The 21999-nt window shown below is 39.8% G+C and overlaps 1 protein-coding gene across 1 annotated transcript; it reads right to left on the bottom strand.

The window, feature by feature from the left end:
* Positions 1-1391: 1391 nt before the first annotated feature.
* Positions 1392-21764, bottom strand: col28a1b (collagen, type XXVIII, alpha 1b). The gene is made up of 35 exons (XM_079502649.1): positions 21551-21764; positions 20905-21040; positions 19551-20116; positions 17242-17262; positions 17091-17150; positions 16901-16954; positions 16381-16425; positions 16254-16280; positions 16090-16134; positions 15960-16004; positions 15111-15164; positions 14227-14295; positions 14040-14108; positions 13575-13643; positions 10842-10910; positions 10560-10628; positions 9201-9269; positions 8709-8777; positions 8539-8610; positions 8354-8422; positions 8162-8233; positions 7828-7896; positions 7662-7730; positions 7517-7585; positions 7359-7427; positions 7134-7202; positions 6736-6804; positions 6535-6603; positions 6321-6401; positions 6189-6224; positions 6057-6093; positions 4816-5370; positions 4525-4709; positions 2870-3164; positions 1392-2154 (listed from the first exon to the last, which is right to left on the bottom strand). The coding sequence occupies exons 1-35, from the start codon at positions 21560-21562 to the stop codon at positions 1982-1984; spliced, it is 3606 nt and encodes a 1201-aa protein (XP_079358775.1). The 5' UTR covers positions 21563-21764; the 3' UTR covers positions 1392-1981.
* Positions 21765-21999: the final 235 nt, after the last annotated feature.

Below are 21999 nucleotides of genomic sequence, written 5' to 3' on the forward strand. Positions count from 1 at the left end.
TTGTGTTTCAGTACATTTCTAATGTATAGCACTTTGTTTCAATAGCATTATATTATAATAATAACAATGGTTATATCCTAAGTTAGTCCATGACAAATCAATACTCATAGTGTTGGGGCAAAAGTTATTTTCCAAGTTAAAGGGTAAGACCACTTTTTTTTTAGGTTTGAGTTGTGTAGTTACCTTGCCATGATGTAACTCCACATGTGGACAAGAAATTAAAAAAAATGTTCCAGTGATCAGAATTGATAATTCAAAATATGCTCCTCATTGATTTACATTGTATGCTAAAACGGCTCTCAAAGTCACTCTTTTAGTACGTAAACAAACACAAACAAAGTTGATTCAGACAATATGGAGCTTCACCAACATTCATGTGGTTTTATTTTTTCATAAAAATGTTAACTTCCTGTTGATTTGTCCATTTTATTGGGAAGAAAACCCGGACTGGATCCGTGGATCGGGATCCAGATCTTCAAATAGTAAAATCAACAGGAAGTTAACATTTTTATGAAAAAATAAAACCACATGAATGTTGGTGAAGCTCCATATTGTCTGAATCAACTTTGTTTGTGTTTGTTTACGTACTAAAAGAGTGACTTTGAGAGCCGTTTTAGCATACAATGTAAATCAATGAGGAGCATATTTTGAATTATCAATTCTGATCACTGGAACATTTTTTTTAATTTCTTGTCCACATGTGGAGTTACATCATGGCAAGGTAACTACACAACTCAAACCTAAAAAAAAAGTGGTCTTACCCTTTAACCCACGAAGTCCAGATACATGCATGACTAAAGATCTCAGCCAGACATCCAACAGAAGAAGCAGTATGGATAATACAGGTGTTCTGTTCCTTCAGCTTGTAGATTCTTAGAACAACTTCTCCTGAATGATTACCTCCAACTTGAAACTTCAGGATGAAGAAAGAGCCATTTTGTTGCAATTCCTTTGGAAGTGGGTGATCTCTGGGAGGTGATTTCTCTTCAGTGGAGAGATGAGAATGGTTGCGGGGAGTTCTGTATCACAGCGCATGATCACTTTCTGATCAATGGCACGGGGGAGAGGGTAAGTCATAATTACAGTTCTCCTAGTTTACTAACTCATAGGTGCTTGGACCTCACTAGAAATCCATTGTAAACCATCCAATAAGAAGTGTTGATGATGATCTGAGGACCGAAATGCCCACTGTCACGTTATTTCACCATGTCACTTTTTGCACTTTTGTAAGTGAAGGGCTATTTTTTTGCATCTAAAGAGCCTCAGTTTTCGTCTTTCAGTGTGCAAACCCTTTCTTTTTGTTAATGGACTCATGCTGGCCTCTCGCATCCTGGCCTGCAATCTTCCCTACCTCTTTCAATCCAACCAATAACACATTTCTTATTAACTTTGTTTTAGTTATGGTCTATACATTTTTAATGGCATTCAGTATTAAAAACATACAACTTGCATTATGACATTCATACAAAAATTCTTACTTTTCTGAATAGAAAGGTTAGTGTTTAGACTTGGAAGTCTTTAACATAACTGCTCAACAGTGAGTATTAAAGTAACATTACTTGCAGGTTGACACCACTAGTTCTCTATTAATCTCTACCTCTCTTTTGTAACTAATTTATTTAGCTTAGTTTACCATATCAGTGGATACAATAGTTTGGCAGATAAAGTGATACTCTTTAGCAGTCTGTGGATTTCGTCATTACATTTTGGTGAACTGGATCCCTTTATAGATCAAGTTGTGTTTTTAATATTAAAATGTCTTTAGCAAGGTTCTCAATTTATTTTCCTCCACAATTTAACGTTAATGAGCCAAGCCTCTAAACATTGCATTAGAAGTGTATATTTGCATATGAAATGGATGAATATCGGATGAATATGTCTTGAATACAAAAGGCATTTTTGACACTTATTGAAAAGGCTGTGCAACAACAAACAATACAGTCTTAAGAAGTAAACAGGAATGTAATTTTGTCTGAGTTTGTTAGACCTGGACACAGGCTTTTTTGCAGCTCCTTTCAGTCTCAAACTGGTTATCATTTCCTTGACATCCCCCAAACCAGAACTGAGCACAGGCGTTTGCTGTAGCGTCATAATACCACTTGGCAACATAATCCCGACAGGGTCCTGGTTCCAGAGATTGGCTGCAGCGCTCCTCTGGAAACAACAGAAGACATGAAAAGTGAGATCCTACATATATAGACTATTGAATCCTTTTTTTTTTTACGTTTGGATATGCGCACCGAGAGTGCACTCATGTATTAGTTTGTATTGCACAGTGAGCTCAGTGTACTATATCTGAACACACGCAAAGATACCGTGAGCGCTTAATGCAGTTTCATCATTGTGATGTGTTTTCAGATCTTATCTAAAGACTGTAGGATGAGAATAGTATACATTATCATGCATGGTTAAAGATGATAGGCAGTCTGTGGTATTTGGAATTTTGGATGCTTCTTATAGTTCTATGGATCCATGCATTTTTATTATTTCATATTTCAACAACTACCAAGGCTGGAATGATTATAATTTTGGTTTGAAATGGCAAACATCAATTACTTTGACATTATATTTGCTATTGCCTAACACTTCTTTGAAACACTACATTATAAAAGCAAGCCACAATGTAGTTCCCCTTTTCTGGGGTGAACATCTGCCGATGTACATACAAGCTTGTGACGCATAGCAACACGATCGATGAAGAGATTTGGTATAGAGGAGGGGGAAAAGCAGACCAAGTACAGAGTTGACCCCAGGCAGTGAACTAAGTATTAGTTTCACGAAGTATAGAAGGTTTTTAACAATTAAGTAAACCAGAGAAAGTGAAAGTAGTTAATTTAATCACATGATTTCATAGTTGCTTGGAATATACCTTGTGTGAAGGTGTCTGGGGATTGTGGTGGAGCAGTTGGTGGCAATGGCTGTGTCTTTTCTGGGCCTGAGACAGGAGGTTTGATAGTAGGGCCTTCTGGTCCTGTGCCCACTGGCACCTCCATGCTGAGTGTGGGATTCTTCACCTTGGATGGCAGAACGGCCTCTGTGAGTGGTTTGAATGGTTCTCTGTCAAACGACGGAACTCGTAGTGTGTCTGTCATGCTCCTCTCATCTGTCGTGGCTCCATGTGGAATGATTGGTTCTCTAGCGGGGCGTGCCGCTGGAAGGCCAGGCTGTAGAAACAGAGAAACAAAAAATATATATATAAGTAATCTTTTCATTTCTCAGTGTTTGCATACCGATGGAGGGCCAGACTGTAGAAACAGAGAAACAAAAAATATATATCTATAAGTAATCTTTTCATTTCTCAGTGTTTTCATAGTTTATTTTGTTTGCGTGAACCCAATCTGGGAACCCATTCGGTTTTTGCCTTTGGGGGAACCACCTACTCTTTTGTGGAAAGCAGCAACTGGCTCCTCCCCTTTCTTAGTCCCACATCGGGCACTTCTGTGTTTATTCCTACTAATGATAACCATTTAGGATGGGAACCCCTTTTATAGGATTTATCTTTCAAGATGGGAACCCCTTTTGGGGTAGTTGTTGCCTTGTTGTTGTATATAGCAACATACTTTTTTGTATACATTTTTGAATAAATAGTTTTTCAGAAAACAGGTCAGGATTTAGAAGGTATTTTTAGAATCACCTAAAGGTTTAAATGAGTTAAGGTGCTGGCAGATTCTGCTGTTAGCAGATCTGTCTTGAGAGATTAGTGTGAACCAGATAGGTTGCTACATGGTCACTGAATCAGTGGCAAGATTGTTTTAATAATGAAGGGAGAGTACTTAAGTCTGTAATTGTCAATTACCCAAGAGTGAATTTAATCTGAATTGACCCATTGTTGGACACCATGTCAATCAATTTAAAATAAGCAAGTGACACAAATAACAGTTGAAGAAGCATTTATCCAGGTTATGTTATTACATCAGAGGTACAGCTGAGGGATTTTCATATAGAATTATTATTACTCCTTTCATGTGAGGAAACAGAGTATACAGTGCACAAAGACGTGACAGAGAAAGAGGACAATGATGTATGTATTTGTATTTATGCTGGGGGGGAAGGTGTGGGGAAATGTTTTGTTTTTTAAATGTTAAAAACCAAATAAAAAATATATATACTTGTATTTAAAGTAAATGAACCATGTGTACCAGGCCTTCATGAGAGTGATGGACTGTGTAGTCGGGGCCAATGTGAAGGTCATATGGTGAAGTGTCTTGTTACCTCCACCTGAGCGATGTTTCACACCATTTCATTTATCTGCCTGTCTGTTAGCAAAATAACCCAAGAAAGGATGGCCACATCAATCTTGGAATTCAGTCGGCTGACCTGCAGAGATGACTAACTTTGTTTTGGGTGATCAAGGTCGAAGTCTAAAGTCTAGACAGATTTTCATTAAACTTGGCGGGAATGATCAGTAGGCTGCCCCAAAGAGATGCTTACCGATACTGTATTTGAGTATGCAGAGTGCTGAATGCAATCTTCATAGTTATTATTGTGAATTCCATGTGTAATAGTCGTGTTGATTTCACTCACCAACATGTGTACTCTCCTAAAGTCCCCTGTAAAGGTAGGGGTGTCTGTGTCAGTTCTGTATGGAGGTTCTCCAATGCTCCCAGCCATCTCACGAGTTCCCGGAGATAATCTGGAGCTGGGAATAGAGCTGAACAGGGCTCTATCTCCACGTTCACAAATATGACTTAGCAGCTTGCTCTCCAGAGCTGGGAAACAACAAGGTAAAAGAAAATGTTATCCACTTTGTAAACCACTGATTCAAGCAAGGTACAGTGTACAGTCCACTATACTACATGGTCACATGTGGCTCACTTGAAAGTGTTCTGAAGTCTTCGATCAAGTAAACGTGTTCTTCATCAGGGTCGGAGGCCATGAGTTGCAGCTCTGTCTTGAACTCCTCGTACATCAGATCGCTCTGGTTCACTACCCCGATCACAAACGTCTCAATGTCACTTTCATGAGCCTCCTTAACAGCCTCCTCCAGACTCACAGAGTCCCTCTTATCCGCCTGACCATCTGTAATGACGATGGCCACCTTCCTCACATTCGGCCGGGCTGCCTTGAACAGCAGGTTGGCCTGTTTGATGGCACTGCCTGTGAAGGTGCCCTCACCCAAGTAGGTCATGGTGCGCACTGCAGTCTTGATCTGGTCACGGGTGAACTCGTGCCTAAGGCTGACCACCACCATGTTTATATGGCTGTAAAGGACCACGCCCACCCGCGTGGTGTCCCGACTGACCGAGGCGCGGTCGATGAGGGCATTGACAAAGTCTTTGACCACGTTATAGTTGTCAGGGCCCACACTCTCAGAGCTGTCAATCACAAAGACCAACTCCAAGGGGCTCTGGCGGCATTTGACTCCACAGTCTGTGAAAAGAGAACAATAGATTAGAATAGATGCTTTACTGAAGCCTATGTTCATGTGCCCTGCATTTATGACTTTGATTTGTCATTGGTGTTGTACATCAGGGGTTCTCAACCCGTGGGTCGCGACCCCTCAGGGGGTCGCCAAATTATTTTGGGGGGTCCCCAAAATATTTTCCAAAAAAAAAGAAAAAAAAAGATTTCTTTTTAAATTTTATTTTCACGATTTTTCAAAAATAGCAGACCTACAAGTTCATAGCGCGCCACTCGGTGGCGCGCTATGAGCTTGTAGATCTGCTATTTTTCAATAGCTAAATTATAACAATGCTTAAAACACCAAAAGGGGTTCCCGCCCAAAATTGTTTAAGGTTATTGTAGCAGTCAATTTATATTGGGGGTCGGGAGGGGGCGGGGCGGGGGTCCCGAGACATTGCCAAAGCATTTCCGGGGGTCCCCGGACAAAAACGTTGAGAACCCCTGTTGTACATTACAAATACTTCACCCCTAATCCCTTCACCATGCTCCAGGAGCGTCCAGGATTACATTAGAAATTATATAATTGACACTGAGTGAAAAAATGGGTTGCAAAATCGTGGGATAAAAAAAAAAAAATATATATAACCAATAAACAATAGTTAAGCATCTGTGATTTCCAGAAAATCTTGAAATGTATCTGATCAATCACTTACTACATATTGATCTCACTATTTTGATGATTTCTTCTCTCTGTAAAAGAGAGTAAGCACAATGTTCTTAAAAAAGGCAAGATGTTGTTCAATGACTTATATGATTTATGTTGATTAATGAAACACTGTACTTACTGTAAGCCCAGGCTCTCCTTTATCTCCATTTTTACCCTGTGATTAAATATAGGCATACGCTTTATAATTAATGTGCATAGACAAAGTCAGTGAAATGGTGATGAAGTAACTTATAATATAAGGTTACCGTACCAAAGGTCCAGTAGGCCCTTGCTCTCCATCAGGTCCTTTGTCCCCCCCTTTTCCCTTTTCACCTCTGAATCCCCGGTCCCCCTGCAAGAACAGTATAGCTCCAATTCATGTACAGTACAGTAGGTCTGTACTTCCTATGGACTGATGATACTGTAAGAAAGAGTGCACAGTATTGTATACAGTGCAAATACAGTTCAAATTAACAGTTCATTACCGTGTCCCCCTGAAGACCTTGTCCTGGAGGGCCTCTGGGACCAGGGATCCCCGGAAATCCTGGATCACCCTGAAACATTGAAGACAGAGCATGTATGTGCATGGAGGTGAGTAAGAAAATATGTCAGCATCATGGCGCAAACTTTGTAACGTAGTCTGACCCATATAGCAACTTCACATTTCTGAAGAGACTCAGTAATACCTTCTGTCCTTGAATTCCCTCTCCTGGTAATCCCTGTGGTCCAGTTGGACCTATAGGACCTGTTGAACCCTTTGGAAAAATAAAACACCAAAGAAAACATGTAACCATGCATCTGGAAATAATTTCTCTTCTTTGAATAGTATTCGTGATGAGTAGCTTTAGGTTTGTTACCATTTGTATACTATTTATGAATCTGTGCTCCATAACATGTGATCATGGTCAAATAAATGATGATGATGAAAAATAGCAGATCTACAAGCTCATATAGCTTTTAGATCTGCTTTTTTATCGTGAAAATGCGGCGCAAAAAAAGGGAAAAAAATTGTGTATCTTTTCAGTTTTTCATAATGGAAAAACATTGCAATGGCATTATCAGAGGTTTACTTTTGAAGGATTACCTTGGGGCCAATCTGCCCAAGTCCTGATGAGCCAGTTGGTCCTGGGACTCCGGCTAAACCCCTGTCTCCCTGTACCAAGAACCATTAACAAAAACAAAGAATGCATCGATGACAGCAACGAGGACACATTGAAACACTCAAGGTCAGATGACAAATAGTATAATTCAGTGCCCGCACTACAAACTGCATTAGGCATAACATTCTACTGCATACACGTTACTGTACCTTGGGTCCAGGTAAACCTATGCCTTCTGGACCAACCTCTCCCAACAATCCAGGTGGTCCTGCAATTCCCTAAAAAAACATACACACAACCAGATGATGAGTTAGTCTTGACTTCAAAGTAATAATAGAAGGGGCAGTAAAAATCGCTGGATACTCACTGGAGGGCCAGGGTGTCCTTCCCCTTTTGGCCCAGGTTGTCCAACAAGTCCTGGCATCCCTCTATCACCCTAAAGCCCAACACACCAAAATGTCAGCACCTTCACAACCAGAAGAACAGTCAAAGCTGAAAGTTAATTAACTGACCTTAGGTCCAGCTATACCAATCCCTGGTTCACCAACAGGTCCAGGAGGTCCCACTTGGCCTGGGTCCCCCTATAATAATCAGAACTATGTCAATAAGGTAACATTATCCTGCTATTGTTTTGTGATATCTCGGAATTACAGACAAATGCTTGATATATGGGCTTACGTTTGTACCAGGTAGGCCCCGTCCTGGTTGTCCAATTGGACCTGGTGGCCCAATATTACCTGGTTCACCCTAAACGAAGACAATCAGAAGACTAGTCAAACACATATAGAAATAGAATGACAGATCCACCCATCACTGGATTTTTTTTAACTACATGAAAAAATGCATGATCATGCGTATTTGTATATATCTGTCAAAAGGATAAAACAAAGAAGCTCGAGGGCTTATTTCCATTGTGGTCCTTTGAGGCTTTTAGATTAACTACTTAAACACTTTGGGCTTAAGTAGTTAATCTTGAGGGTGTAAATAACATTATCCATGGAACTATTCATACCTTGGACCCCAATGGTCCCACAGGTCCAACAGCTCCTGACTGGCCTCTGGGCGCCCTCTCTCCTCTGTCTCCCTAGCAGAATGGCACAAGCTTATTTTCAGTGGTTTTAATAAACACAGTCGAAAGTCTTCAGTCCAAGAACTGTGATGGCCAATTTTGATAGCTGTATGTTATAAACAGATTCACTAATACCTTCTCCCCAGGGACACCTTTTCCAGGTACGCCATCAGGTCCCCTGAGCCCTGGCAGCCCGATGTCACCCTAGTATCATTTGAACACAACTACTGAAGCAACAGACTTCTAAAAGTTAAAAGGCAGTATGGTGTAATAAGTGGTGTAATAAGTGTATGTACAATCATTTACTGTACATCACTCACCTTCTGTCCTGCAGTTCCATCTTCTGCTGGGAGACCTGGAATTCCAGGGAGCCCCTCAGCCCCTGGGTCTCCCTAGGAAGAGAGAGATAATGGTGATGATGGTAATATTAATGATGATGATGATTATGATAAACCTTGCTGATGAAGATATAAGTGAACCATATACTTACTTTGGGTCCTGGCTCTCCTATACCTCTCTCCCCTGGCTGTCCAGACTCACCTGGGAACCCCTGATTTCCCTGAGAATAACCAATATGTGACATAGTTTATTATTCTGTCTTGCTTGCTTTGCTTTGTATTGAATTATTTTTCCCCGCCCCAGGGGAATTGTCATAGACAACCTTTGGTTATGTTTGTCATAACTGCAACTGTCTGCGCACCATTCATAATTGTCCATGAAACTGAGCAATTATCCATCCATCCTCTGTAAAAACGCTCATGTTTGAAAGGACATGGTTGATAATGAGAGACAAGCCTAGAATAACATTGCACCAACATTTTATGATGAAACATTCCACCAAAATGTTATGATGACATGAGTGGAGCCAACTTGCCAAGTGAAGAAACAGTATATTTATGTATACCTGTATGTACAGGTATGTATCTGGATGCAGAAATGTGCTTTATCTAATAAAGTAATGTATGTTTTCATGCATTCTTACCTTAGGTCCCATTGGTCCTATACCAGGTGTTCCTCTGAGTCCTGCTGGTCCAGCCGGTCCTTGATCACCCTGACAAGGAGCAAGATATTCGAAATGTCAGGTCTGTAACTCAACATCAACATGATAAAGAATTCTGGAAATGTCTGGCTTTTAAAAGCTTTACACACTATGGTCTAATCTAGTGGTTCCCAAACTGTGGTGCGTGCACCCCTTGTGGTGCGCTGGCACCTTCTAGGGGGTACGCACGACATAAAATGCTATGTTTTTGAGTGGTGTAAACCACTCCTACAACTGGCTTTTTTGTGCAGAAAAAATAAGCATGGTTGCTATGTTCACCCTGTTGTAATGACGTAATGAAATCACACCCGGGTGAACAGGGTGAACATAGCAACCATGCTCATTTTTTCTGCACAAACAAAGCCAGGTAATGAAATCACACCCGGGTGTGATTTCATTACGTCAGACATGATTTCATTACGTCAGACAGACCTTACACCACTCAGTTCACACGGGTGTGATTTTTTTAATATATATTAACATATTATGCCAATATATGGCAAGTATATGCAGTACCTATGCTGCATACCATATATGTGCATATATGTGGATAAATAGGAAATGTGTCTTTATATAGCTTATGCAATTTATATTTCCATGTGGGGGGTGTGCGTCAGCTAGGTCAGGAGGTAACGGGTGTGCATGGCCAAAAAGGTTTGGGAACTGCTGGTCTAATCTATAGTGATCCCCAACCTGTGGGCTGGGACCCACTGGTGTGCCCCCGGTTGTGTCACGACTCACGAGGGTATTGCAAGTAAGCCCCCAAATAATTGCTAGACCTTAATATAAAAATCACACCCGTGTGATTTATCATTGTACATCATCATTGCTCTTATCATTGTACATCATCATACATCATCTCATTCCGGCCAATCAGAATTTGCGTCAAATTGTCCATTCATTGTCAATGGCATTTAATGTTTGAGTTAGGACAAAATTTGGGTTACACACACCAAAAGCTGGACATACAGTAGGACAAAAAGTAAATGAATGTAAACAAATTACATGGTATTTTTTCTTTAAAACCTTGAAAAACTGTGATACTGATAAATAGCAACTTACTGTATGCTACGTTAGTTCCACTTATCCAAACCGGAACCAAATCGATCAATCGATTATTAAAATAAACATGATCTGTAAATGCACATGGCCCACCGATCTGACCACTTTCTTCCGAAGTCAATTTAGTTAGTTAAGAATATTATAATTGTAATCCACCAACTGTGTGAGCTATACATGACACAATAATGAAGAACATTCAGGGAATGCCAGTCTAACACACTACAGTATAACACCTTTTACCTTTTCACCTTGAATTCCTGCTCCAGGGTCACCAACTGGACCTGGAATCCCGGCAGGCCCATGAGCTCCCTCAGAATAAGAATATGAATAATACGTTAAATTAAACTTTATATTTCACAATGGTGTAAAATGACAACAGCATGGTGGGATTTCTCCCTAAAAAGAAATCGTTTCTATTTCACCATAAATCAATTTACACCGCTATATAATAATGTATATACTGTTTAGTTCAGGCTGGCCACATTTCTAGAATAAATATCAATCTCTAACTAACCGGTTTACCTTGTCACCTTTGAATCCAATACCAGGAAGACCACGGTTTCCCCTGGGACCATCATATCCTCTGTCACCCTAAAAATAAAATAAAAAGGAAAAAAATATTATTTAAGATTCTGATTTCTTAACTGAGTTCTGATTCACTTGAAGTGTTTCTAGTTTCTACTAATTATATATTTTCTTTCTAGCACTGCTGCTAGCACTACTAAGGATGGCTGTGTTAATTGGTCAATTTGTTAATCCTTCCCTCCATCCATCCAACACGGTTTCGAACAAGATGTCAAAAGAAAATACTGTCTATACGCCATGGGATTTGCTGTGCACCTTCATACTCCATGGAGGACGACCCCTACTGAATTTGGCGAACCCATGTAGTGTCACTACACTGGAAATACAATTTAATTGAACGCATGGCCTTTCTTTAAAGTAGTACCACCCGTAGGCCAAAATGTCCCTTTGCACAAAATCTATGAGGCAGATTGCCATGAAACTTGCTGACTACATTCATGCTCCTCAGAGGATTTTTTTGTTTTATGTTTTGGTGACCCTTTGACCTGTTAGTGCCAACCTCAGGTCAAACTTTATAATTTTGCCCCGTGGCAGGGCTCTAAGGATGTGGACTGTGGGGATGGCGATGATCAGCTCCCATTGGAGTTTACGTCAGAGCCATTGTGACAGAAAGTAGGGCTGTACAATATATAGAAAATGTACTTTGAGTGCGATAGCCTATCAAGATTTAAGATATCATATCATGTCTGTTATTTGGGAATACTTTGGAGAGATAGAAATGTTGAGTTTACTTAAGTTCTACTTAAGTACACAACAGATCTGTGATCTATCTAATGGAAAACCAGCTGTGTAGAAACTGTATATTTCACAGAAACGCACACCAGTGGAAATATAGCTCTTGGACTACAGTACTTTAGGTGTTGGCCACTGGCCAATTTGCGTAAACAGCAGCAAACGTGTATCACCAGAGACAATGGAATATTGTAAAGGCCACCAAAAAGTTAATCCAAAAAAAGGACTTATTTTCTATCAATTACACACCCCATGAAGTGCCATATGCTATTCATTGTCTTGGGTCTATGTTAGCAGCAAACCTATCGTAAATCAGTAATACAAACTGTATACTTCAATATTTGCATACCACTGGGAGACCAATAGTTTCAAACACTACTGTATAGTGCCAAGCAGTGAATCGTGACCATGAAGCATGTGACCTGTACTGTTTCTGACTGCTCACTGATGCAAGTGCAACTTTCTGAGTCTATCTCTATGGCTCTGGCATTGCTTAGCTTTGCCCCCCTGTGCTCATTGGCCAAAGTTAGACATTTCTGAACATTTGAACTGCTTGTTATTTAAAGGGATATTTCACTTTAAAAAAAACTTTTGGTCATTTCATCATCTACTCGGTCTTATGTGAACACCACAGACAGTTCCTAAGTTGCTTGATTCAGTATTTAGATATTTGATATTAATTTTAACTTCCCCGCCCCCTTCCTATACAAACCCATTATAACTTAAAACTCCATTTTAACCATCATAGATTCATCAAAAACACCTAAACTATTTTCTGTTGACTGATAATGTTCTTCTAATACGTGAGGGGGCTGTGGATTGTCATTTACTGTTTTCATTTATTTTTAATAATTATTTTGGTAAAGAACCTCCTGCTGCCCTGCAGCTTCAGCTGCAGCTCCTCCTCACAAAATCAAAAATAATTATTAAAAATAAATAAATGAAAACAGTAAATGACAAACCACGGCCCCTCACGTATTAGAAGGACATTATCTTTTTTTGTTCAATATTTTTATCCCACGATTTTGTAACCCATTTTTCACCCCTGTGTCAATTATATAATGTGATCCTGGGCTCTACACACCCTTCGCCAACCTAGTCCCCATATATGGGGGACATGGGGAGAGCAACGGACTTGAACTCATGCTCCTTTACACGTGACAGGGGGGAGTTTCCCTGATGACGCGGAGGAGGAAACACACCGCCAGCACCCACAGCGTCCCGAGCGGGAATTGAACCCAGGACCTTCTAGCTGTGAGGCGACAGTACTACCAACTGTGCCACCGTGCCCCCAGAAGGACATTATCAGTCAACAGAAAATAGGTTGGGTGTTTTTGATGAATCTATCATGGTTAAAATGGAGTTTTAAGTTATAATGGGTTTGTATAGGGAGGGGGCGGGGCAGCTAAAATGAATATCAAATATCTAAATACTGACTGAAGCAACTTAAAAACCGTCTGGAGTGTTCACATAAGCCTGAGTAGATGATGAAATGACCAAAAGTGTTTTTGAAAGTGAAATATCCCTTTAACCAAAGACTCCATTTTATGATGAAAACAAGGATGGGGGACAGTGGCTCAGGGATAGAGTAGCCGGTAGAGCGGCCAGATGGGAACTGCAAGGTTCCCAGTTTGGTCCTGCATGGGCTCCCCCAGAGTTAGTGTCGAAGTGTCCTTGAGTCTCTGAACCCCTAATTGCTCCAGATGTGCCTTGCATGGTTTCCGCTGCCATCGGTGTATGAATGTGTGTGTGAATGGGTGAATGTATATGCACAATCTATGTAAAGCCCTTTGGTTAAAAGTGCTATATTAATGCACCATTTACCATTTTTAATCACAGAATGAACATCACATGAGTCTAAGGTCAATTATGTAGTGGCATGAACTGAAGAAATGTAGAAAACTTTTTCAGCATTTCTATGAAACAGCTTCTTCTGACCTTTGGTCCTGGAAGACCCTCTCCTGGTAGACCTGGATTCCCCTGTGCTCCAGCCAGCCCTGGTGGACCCTGTGAAAACAGCCCTGTCACTTAGCCCAGTGGTTTTCAACCAATGGTCCAGATGAAACCAAATGGACCCGTTTCATTTTAACAACTACTTTACAAGAAGTCTACACAATTAGACAATGTAAATTAATTGTACAACAGGCAGATCAACGTCTGCCTGTTGTCTCTCCAACATCAATACAGCATAGAATTGTGGACCAAATCTTATCCAACTGTACCAAAATATAATTTTGTTTTGGGTCTGCAAGGCTAAATCTCATCAAATGATGGTCCGTGGCTCAAATGGTGAATTAATCATGGGCCTTGACATGAAAAGGGTTGAAAAAAAAAGAAGAAAGTGCCCAATGTTGACGTAGTGCTGGTGCTGTACCAACAGAATAACACAATCCCCATACTCACTGGCAGTCCTGGTTCTCCTATCCCCAAAGGACCTACGAGACCAGGTCTTCCCAGAATTCCCCTTTCTCCCTGTTAACACAGTACATCAGCATCTTACAACTCTCTTCAGTTTCAATAACAAAACAAATTGCCACAATTCACTATTTGACTGTAATCATATTGTGTGAGGATGATAATACAGGTTCACCTTGGCTCCTGGGAATCCAATACCAATCTCCCCAGGTGGTCCAGAAGCACCAGTTGCACCTCTGTCTCCCTACAGTATGTTTGAAATATTCTGGTTTTAATCATGTGATCACAATTAATTTCCCAAAAGCATACAATGGCTGTGACACACCAATAACCTTCTTCTGGGTATAATAACGTTTTAAGGACAATGACCGGTTGAGAGACTATTCCAGACAGCGACCATTTCCCATGATGTGTGTGTTGTCAAGGCAACACAAATGTCACACTTGAGACCAGGCATTAAGGCTTGTATTTGTGAGCTGGGTTCTGCTTGGAAAAGTTGACTCATTTTTCATTCAAAGATATGAATGCTTTTTTTAATGTCTGTACGACCTCAGGGGGAACTATAATAAAAGCCTTCATAACGGCAACAGCTTTTAAACATCGCATATAAAATCACAGAAACTCAAATTGTTGACAACGATGTGAATGTGGAATGATGGGTTTAGCGCTGTTGTTTGGAAATGACATCCATGGGAATCAAAGAGCTAAGACAAAAGACCTCCTGGAGCTCAACAACGCCAAGTAAGCCAAAATGTGATCTGCTAGCCTTAAGGCATTCGAAAAATAAAGAGCGGAACTTGTTCCTCGCTTGTATCTCAATGGTGTCTGAACTTTTCCCCCAATCATATAAATCACTCATTCCTTCTGTAAAAGGACTTCCTTGTTGGAAATATTTAATGGAGGAGCAGCATTCTAATGGCTTTTGCCACACATTTGAAACAAAGGTCATTTCATGTTGCATTTCTGGCAAATCTACAATAGATATACTGTGTGCTATGTTTCTATTTTTCCCATGGATGTCCTACATGGGAAGCCAATTGCATGTGGCTTCTTACTTACTTTAGATCCCAGTGGGCCCTCAGCACCCATGTCTCCTGGAATTCCTTTGGTACCCTTTGGAAGACAAAGACAAAGACAAGTCTCTGAAAATGCAAAATAGATACAATTGGGGTAAAATTGTGTACTTTCAGAGTTAAAATCACATTCAGGATTTTTGTGTGCACAGGAACAACAAATAACAACTTACAAAATATACTATACTACTATACTACTATATTCTACTATATACTACTATATTCAGATACTGTATTTTTTATTTTTGTATCATGATGATGGGTATGACAAACTTTCCTTGGCTATCTTAGCCACAAAAAATATCTGAATATATGTTCACCAAGAAAAAAAACTAAAAAATCTTTTCCACTCAGCTTACAACAAACCAGTACCAAAATGAGAAACACAAACTCAGAAACTCCTGGCTTTGATGTCCTTTAGATTCTCTAGTCCCTGACTGTTGGTGAAATAACAACGCCATATTGACACTGTGCCAGTGCCGTAGAGAAGGCAGAGTGGCTCTCTAGACTGCTATGTCCCTGTGCTAATCCCACCACACAAAGTCTGCTCCTGGCGAAGAATAATATCCTGCAAGCCTGGATTCACTGCTTTTGATAGCCACATTATTTTAGGATTAGCCATAATCCAATATTCACATTCCATAAGTGCAGAGGTGAGAAAATGACAAATTCTGCTTCCATTTTCCATATTTGAGGGTGACTGTCCTGTCTGTATCTTCAATCCAATATAGGTTTGCCATTTACTATGTGAAGAACTACATTGTAAGAGCTCAAAATTACAAAAGCTGTCTTTTAAATTGATGCATTAATATATGCTAATATACGTCTGTTCTACCTGGTCTCCTTTATGTCCTCGTAGACCAGCAGGTCCCTCGGGTCCCTGAAAATGACAAGGTATTCTATTAATAGGACAAGAATAGCAAGACTGCCTTAAAGTGAGATCATGTCAATAGCATTGAACTTACATTATCTCCCTTTTCTCCAGGAGTGCCACAGTCACCTCTTTCTCCCTGAAAGATCATCAGACAAGCTTGGGGTCTACCAGTTATTCCATAAACAAATAAACAACTCATATGAAGCAAAAGAGAGTATACTACATGGGCTAGTTTCTAGCAATAAATTAACCAACCTTGTTACCCTTGAAGCCTGCATGGCCCTGTAAAAGATGCGACATTGCTGAACAGTTGATACCGTATTTCATTCACCAGTTTTGGAAAATCACCCTAGTTATGTATTAAAAGTGTAACATATTTTACCTGTGGACCTTCACTTCCAGGACGGCCATTCAATGCAGAATCTCCCTGTAAATGACATTTTCTTCTCAAATGACCATCTTGTATTTTTGTATACAGTTTTGATTATTATTACTTTTTACGAGCGTAATGCCCATGTTGAGAGATGGGTTGCTGCCTCTGCCCTTCACAGACACCTGTTGTATCCTGAATGAACTGACACTCAAACTTGATGTACTCTTGGAGAAGGCCACAAGCTGATACACTTGGTTTCTATTGTTCAAATCATTTTACTCCATGGATCAGACCCAGTTATTACACACTGGGTTGAGTGCTACACAAATGGGGCAAATATTTGTAAGCGAGTGCATGAATATATTTATGAATGCAGGTGGAGGAATCTGCCTGCAAATACTCCTGTGAGCCCCAAATTTAAGTCAGAATTATGTTCTTGGTTCACAAGCGTCCTTCTAGTAATGTGAAATGAAATGCAACTAAGAGGCTAAAGAGTAAACAGAATAAATGTTCTCTTTTTGAGACATACCTTTGATCCTTTTATACCGGGTGGTCCTCTATAGCCTGCCTCCCCTTTTTTACCCTGGGGGGTGTAATAGTATCATGTAAGAACTTGGCATATTATCGTCTTTCTCCAACTAACATATTAGCATCTATATTTGCATTTCTTTTTAAATATCTCCCCTGAAGGTTTTTATTACATTGGCATGAATACTTACTGGACTTCCTCCAGGCCCTCTCGTTCCTTTTTCACACAAACACACCTGGGCCTGTGGACACTGAGAAGAGTAAAACAATGCATTGTGATTCTCCTCACAAGACTTAAAAGTGAATGTTGATTTCTTTCACATTTTCAACTCAAGTGCTTACCTCTTCAGCTGTAACAGCACCCTGGATGCAAAACAGTATTATACAATGTTAGAGCTGCAGTATATTTGGGTCAACATTATTCTATTTGACAATAGGCTATAACCATGAAGAGTACAATCAGCAGACAGAAAACTTCCAAAGAATGTTAGAACAATGGCTTTGATTAGATTTACAATTTAGGCATTTAGCAGACACTCTTAATCCAGAGCGATTTACAGTAAGCAAGAACAACACATGGTAATACATCAAATACATACAAAATAGTCATCAAGAATCATACGTAAGCTAAGAACCTAACATCCGTCTAATAGTGGAATATAATGAAACTATGCATATACACTATAGTGCTATGTCTACATAAAATCAAAATGCTATCTAAATTAAATAAGTTGAGCCTTTGCATACGCCTGTAAGGTCGTCGAGGCTAGTGCAAGTGCTACGGCAAGTACTACGGGCTAAGATGGAGTCTGGGTTTTCAGACTACTGCGGAAGCTTGGGAGCTCTGCAGTTTGATTGCATGGGAAGTGCATTCCATAATTTTGGAGCCAGAAGGGAGAAGAGTTTGGGACGTGTGGACTCTGTGGAGAGTTGTCCCAGCGTTTTTAGAGATTGTACTTCCAGCTAGATATAATGTTACCGTTGCTTCAATGTGATGCATGCAGTCTTTTTCATGAACCATATGAACTGGAAAGTAAAATATCACACATTCTTGGAAAGCAGAACAAGCCATGCAATTGTGTGCTTCTAGACAGGTCCTGACCTATTATAGATGTTCAACATTATGGAAAATGCATAATGGGGAGGGGAAACCCCATGTGGCACACAATTCTGTCATTGAGATTTGAACTCTCTATGAGGACGAGGTTGACTGAAACAGACAGACCCCGCTCCCAAGGGAAGACAGACTATGCACCCACCACTGCACACAAACCACCTGCCCCACTATACCAAGACATCAGAGACATACTTCCCACAGATTACACACCCAAAGTGAGTTTGAAAACATGACCAACGACAAAACACTCCCACACCTATTGGGAGAAATACAAGTTACAACAATGTGCGAACACAGCAGCAAGATTTGTAAATTGTTGCGATAAAAGAAGGTTACCCAATAGAATATAAACCACCCTAAGGACTACTATCTGTACAGAGTAGACGTCTAGACCTACCTTTAAACGCATTTTAAATCTGAGGCTTTTTGTATACTATTTAAATAGTTTTGAGAAAAATGCTGCTATTTGTCCCAAAGTGACTGCAGATGATTGGTGCCATTTGTTTAAAAAAAAGCTTTAAATAACATATTCCGGTATAACGACACAATGTGACATATATCTCTGTTTACACAATGCTGTACCCCCTCCAACTGTATATGAGGCAGGGTCAATTAGTTGAATTGACCTGTAACTCAATTTATTTGAAATTATTATTTTAATATCTTTCAATATCACCACTATGAATCTATTTATTTTAAACCAAAACATAACATCCGGTTAGGATATTCAACTGAAGACAGATGAAGACAGATTTTCAACTGTTTTTATTATATTTTGACACTTGCTTTGGCAATGTAAACGTATGTTTTCTCATGCCAATAAAGCTAATTTGAATTGAAACAGGACACGATAAACATAGATGTAAAAGAGATACCTGTGTGATAGTCTCCAGTGCTGTTTGCACTGATTCTCTTGAAACTCTAGCAGCACCACAACACATTACATCACAGAACCCCAAATTGACTTTCATCAGGCCTTGGAAACCCAAACCTATTTCCAATGGTTCTGTCCTTCTAACCAGATATGAAAAGATGTTTTGGTTTAAAATAAATTGTATAAAATAATTGTAGGTGAGAAATAGATTCATAGTGGTGATATTGAAAGATGTTAGAATAATAATTTCAAATTAATTGAGTTACAGATCAATTAAACTAATGGACCCCGCCTTCCCAAAAAACAAAACGCCCACTTTGGAAACTCCTGATGACCTGATCTAGAAGAGGATAACTGAATGTTGACTGAATACAAAATAAAGAAGGACCGAAACAACATGCCTTTTCGCTGCATTTGAACCTACGATCAAGATCAAGATTTGTATGGATCAAGATCAATAAATATGAGCAGTGACACTAATCCACTTCCCACTATACAGTTGATTGATGATGTCACAGGATGAGTTGAGGTGACACTCTCATCAGTCTCATGCAAAGCAAATTACAACGACAAGCAAATTAACTTAAATTCCAAGGTCACCATATTAGAAGCAGGCATTTCAGAAGTAGTGGGCAACAGGTGCACAATGTTCATACTCACGATCTCATTGAGCAGCCTCTCCTCCAACTGAGGGTCAGTTAAACTTTGAACAAACTGCTGGCCAGGTGTACTGGCAATCGCCCGGAGCTTGGCACTATTTTGACTCTGTTTGGAAATGTCTGATAATCCTACAACGAAAAGCCTGATACTATGATCTTTGGCCTCGGCTGCTGCTGCGATGACATCAGGGTTGCGGGGATGGTCGACTCCATCAGTCATCAGCAATGCTATCCGGACGCTGTCTTCTGGGGTCTCTTGAACCATCAAATGAGTGGCATTGGTGATGGCATAGGTGGAGTAGGTACCATGGCCAATGTAGGCCATGGAGTTGACCTTGCTGTGGAAGAAGTCCAGGTCCTTCCAGGCTGAGAATGTGTGTTCTATAGACACAGAGCTGCTGTACTGGAGAGCAGCCAGGCGTACCTTCAGTTTCCAGCCAGCAATCTGGAGCATTGAGAGGCGTGTGCTGAAATGCAGCACAAAGGCCTTCTGCTTCTCAAAAAGGAATGTTTTTGCACTTTCTGAGCTGTCCAGGATGAAAGACACCTGCAGTGAACATGTGTGACCTGTGTGGAAGAGAAATAATTACCAAAACCTTAAAAATAATAATAATAATATTAATAATAATGCGTGTGATGTCATCATCAAAACAAGAAGTTATGCGGGAACGCCTACTGAACTGAGTGGCAAAAAACTACTTTCTGGCCTCGACAGCCCATACATCCAAACAGAAAGGTCCAATATGATTGCATTAAATGATGTTAAACAATGTTAAACTCACTTTGCCACTCGATTTGCCATTCCCTTTATGCATGCGCATACTCTATAATAATTAAAATAAAATAAAATAAAATGAAATGAAATGAAATGAAATGAAATGAAATGAAATGAAATAAAAGTAATAGTAATAAAATAATAGTAATAAATAGTGTCATATGAAAGGTTGCAATTGCTCTGATAGAAATCAATTCCTTGTGAAACACATGCCTTTTCTTCTTTTAGCAATGTAAATGTAACAATGTAACAATGCCTGACTTTAATAAGTTGGAACTGTATTTTCTTTTGTCAGTGATGTGTCTTGCAATGTATGAGAGATCCTCTTGTCCTTGTATGAAATTGTCTTTGTACCACTGTTACTCGACCAAATTGGTCTTGTAACTATGGACCTGCAACTGTCCTGCCAAAGAAAGTATGTGTCTAAGTATTACTGTAAAAATCTAAATATTTGCTTTGGTCAGAAAGGATGCTCTATTAGCTGCTTGCTTGGTTTTCCCACGTGGATAACTGATGTTCAAATTTGGTCTTAGTTTCCATAACAACCCTCACCACCTGGACACCTCATTTGAGGAATTACCATTTGCTTCATCTTGGCTGTAGCTGTTCCGCTGTCCTAACTTTCTTCTTCTCTGGCCTCTGACTCCATGTAGAGCCAATAATAAAAGGCACAGTGCCACGCCTTTCCCCATGTTTCCCTTTATCAACATTTTCACCTTAGTAGAGAAAGAAAGTTACAATTATGTGTAAAAGAACTGAATATCATTGCATCTACATAGATAATATATCCAGATTCTGGTATTCTTGAAATTGTTTTTTTGTATTTTGCCAGTTTCCCCTCCCCTCCAAATAGCATCACTCAAGGAACCATGCATCAGTATTTTTGTTCTTTATTAACACAACCATTGAGTTATCATTGTGCTTTGTAAATCACTTCTCAAAAATAACCATACTGTACTGTATAACAAATTGCAATGCCCAAATGTATAGAACATTTCTGCTAAGTGTCAATCATCAATAACTCATGCAAAAGCAGTAGAAAGTTTTGAAAAACGTTACCAGTAATAAACTAGGCATGTTGGTAATTATCAAGTAGGCTGAGTAGGCCTAGTTTTTTTTATCTAGCCTACAAGAAACTGAAACTGTAGACCGTAGAAAAAACAAGAGATAGAGATATATATTAACATGTAAAAATGACTAAACGTAATAAAAACATAATATTTTACCTGAAATCTCATTTAGATCCAGCCAATGCTTTAGGTTGAATAAGTTGAGAATCTCTGTGCGTCATTTCGTTGCTGAGTCAGGTCCTGGTCTTCACAGCCCATCAACTGAAATGAGTCGCTGTGCTGGGCGCGCTCTTGTATCTGCATTGTCTATTCGGTGGTTGCCTCCATTGACCGTTAGATGTTACTGTCGTGATCATGTAACCACATATTTGAAGTATTCTAGTATACACCTTTCGGCCTGTTTATTTACGATTTTTATCAAATAGGCTATGGCTATTTCTTCTGATTAAGTGTACATGGTTATTGCAGTTGAAGTTGTGCAGTCCAACTCCTGTTGCTGAATTGAGCTGTTCTGTTGCGCATGGAGATTGTTTGGATTCTCTGTGTATGAAATTCCCAAACGACATTGTTTTCCTTTTCCACTCGCCCACTAATGTGAAAACCAT

This window comes from Electrona antarctica (genome assembly GCF_951216825.1).
Source record: "Electrona antarctica genome assembly, chromosome: 6".
Classification (NCBI taxonomy): Eukaryota; Metazoa; Chordata; class Actinopteri; order Myctophiformes; family Myctophidae; genus Electrona; species Electrona antarctica.

What these genes read in the sequence shown, in the direction of transcription:
- col28a1b (XM_079502649.1), bottom strand. An exon ending in CAGGCTTCAAGGGTAACAAG is followed by an intron (nt 16,135 to 16,253) that starts GTTGGTTAATTT and finishes ATGATCTTTCAG; the next exon opens with GGAGAAAGAGGTGACTGTGG. An exon ending in CAGGAATTCAAGGTGAAAAG is followed by an intron (nt 9,270 to 10,559) that starts GTAAAAGGTGTT and finishes GCTCCTTGTCAG; the next exon opens with GGTGATCAAGGACCGGCTGG.